General features: G+C 41.1%; 1 protein-coding gene across 1 annotated transcript in view; it reads left to right on the plus strand.

Annotated features, from left to right (window-relative positions):
- LOC311082053 (uncharacterized protein) overlaps nt 1–2,110 on the plus strand; it is a 127,726-nt gene extending 125,616 nt beyond the window's left edge. The window contains exon 13 of the mRNA XM_084112797.1: nt 1,234–2,110. Coding sequence (XP_083968923.1) covers nt 1,234–1,772 — 539 coding nt within the window. The 3' untranslated portion in view covers nt 1,773–2,110. The remainder of the gene's footprint in view (nt 1–1,233) is intronic.
- Nucleotides 2,111–2,500: the final 390 nt, after the last annotated feature.

Below are 2,500 nucleotides of genomic sequence, written 5' to 3' on the forward strand. Positions count from 1 at the left end.
CATGGCATGCGCGAGCGGTGCGCGATCAACTGACAACGAGATTAAGCAGCTGAACACGAATACGGGCGTGTCCCGATTGTTCTCAGCTCCCTCGAGACAAAATAGACATGCCATTTCGAAATCTTTCATTTATAATCAGAAATATGTTTTCAAAAGCATCACTTTCATCAAATTTTATGTGACATAATTTCCAGTAGGCAACTGACTGCAAATGAGCAGGCTTATGTGCCGGGGCTGAGCCCCGGAGAGCCCCGGCCCAATTTAACCACTGCATACACACACACACTCTCACTCAGTCACTCTCACACACATGAACACACTGCACACACGCTCAAACAAACACACACTCACACATGCACACTCACAATCTCTCACACACATGCATGCGCACACACACAATTGCACACACACATACACTCTCACACACAAATACACACACACTCACGTACACATTTGCACACACTAACATACATACACTCACACAGAGACAGAAACTCGCACACGCTCAAACACACAATCACTCACAAACACACACGTGCACACACACACACACACACACACACACACACACACACACACACACACACACACACACACACTCACTCTTACACACTCACATACACGTGCACAGTCACACACACAAACCCACTCTTACATACACACAAACACTTACATATACATTCACATACACGTACACACACACATTCTCTCATACACACTCACTTAAACACTCAGACTCAAATACACACACACACTCTTATACATTCGCACATACTCTCACACACACTCACACAGACACGGAAACTCGCACGCAAATACTCACACACACGTGCACAGTCACATAAACACAGATACACACACACTTGTGCACAGTCACACACACAAACACACTTACACACACATACATTTGCAGTCTCACACACATTCACATAAACACACACACTCACATACTCTCACACATACACAGTACACACACTCACACATTCACACACACACACACACACACACACACACACACACGGCACCTTTAAGAGTCCTGTGTTTTATGTTTGGTAACCATGGCGATTTCAGTCAGAGCCTCATTCAGGACAAAAGCTGTTACAGAATGATATTTCTTTAGTGCTTTATTATCATTGGTTGCTTCTAAATCCTAAATGAACGAGTCAGATCTGAAATGAAGACTCAAGATAGAAAGTTTCTGTAATTCACTGATGTGTGTTTTCTCTCCATCAGATTCTCATCAGTTCACTCTGGATCTGAACACAGCGAATACACACCTCCTCTGTCTGACTGAGAGGGAGATTTTAAACATTGACAAAGAGCTTCAGTCGTATCCTGATCATCCAGACAGATTTCGTCAATGGCCTCAGGTGTTGTGTAGAGAGAGTGTGTGTGGACGCTGTTACTGGGAGATTGAGTGGAGTGATAATGGTGTGTGTATATCAGTGTCATATAAGAGCATCAGCAGGAAGGGATCGGGTAAAGAGAGTCAGTTTGGATATAATGATCAGTCCTGGAGTTTGGACTGCTATTCCTTCGGTTACACATTCTGGCACAATAACATAAAGACTGAAGTCCCTGTAAAGCCCATCAGCAGCTGGAGAACAGGAGTGTGTAGAACAGGAGTGTATGTGGATCACAGTGCAGGAACTCTGTCCTTCTACAACGTCTCTGACACACTGAGCCTCATACACACAGTCCAGACCACATTCACACACACACTCTATCCTGGGTTTATGGTTTATACTGGATCATCTATGAAACTGTGTTGATGAATGAGAATAGACTGATGAGAGACTCTACCCATAATGCTTTGAGCTGATGATAAATCAGTGACAGTGAGATGTTCTAGAGTCTCTTATTGTCTCTTCATTACATTAATAACACAGCTGAACTTCTGTCAGTGAAATGAAGAGAAACAGACAATGATACACAGAGAAGAGAGAGGAAATATGAGACACAATGAGACTCACTGAAACATGTCTGGATGATACGAGCAAAACTAGACTTTCAACTCTAAACTCAGTTTAAGACATTCAGAGATGTTTTATCTCAACTTCTCGGATCTGTTCAAAACATGATTCCTCTGCTTTGGGTTATGTGTGTGTGTTATTAAACATGATTCCTCTGCTTTGGGTTATGTGTGTATTATTAAAGACGCTTCTGCTGTAATATATTGTGTACTGTACTAAACCTGTTAGTGGGGGTTTCTGGATTGATCTTTATCTTTTTATTATTATCTTTGTTTTCTCTCTCTTTTATTTTGTCTCTCTATTACTATAAAAATAAGACATATTCAAGAGAATGAATCAATATCACAGTTTGTTGATCAATTCCTGTGTGAATGAAGGATCTCATGATTCTCTATAGAAACTGATCATACTGTAAACACTTGATCAATTATTGTAATATAATCCAGTTTACTCTAAATAAACCTCCTCCTGAACAGAACTGAATTACAGACCTGCTGTTATTGATCAAATGTCTTATCTTCTTGAAG

The sequence above is a fragment of the Abramis brama genome (assembly GCF_963993115.1).
Source record: "Abramis brama genome assembly, chromosome: 4".
Taxonomy (NCBI): Eukaryota; Metazoa; Chordata; class Actinopteri; order Cypriniformes; family Leuciscidae; genus Abramis; species Abramis brama.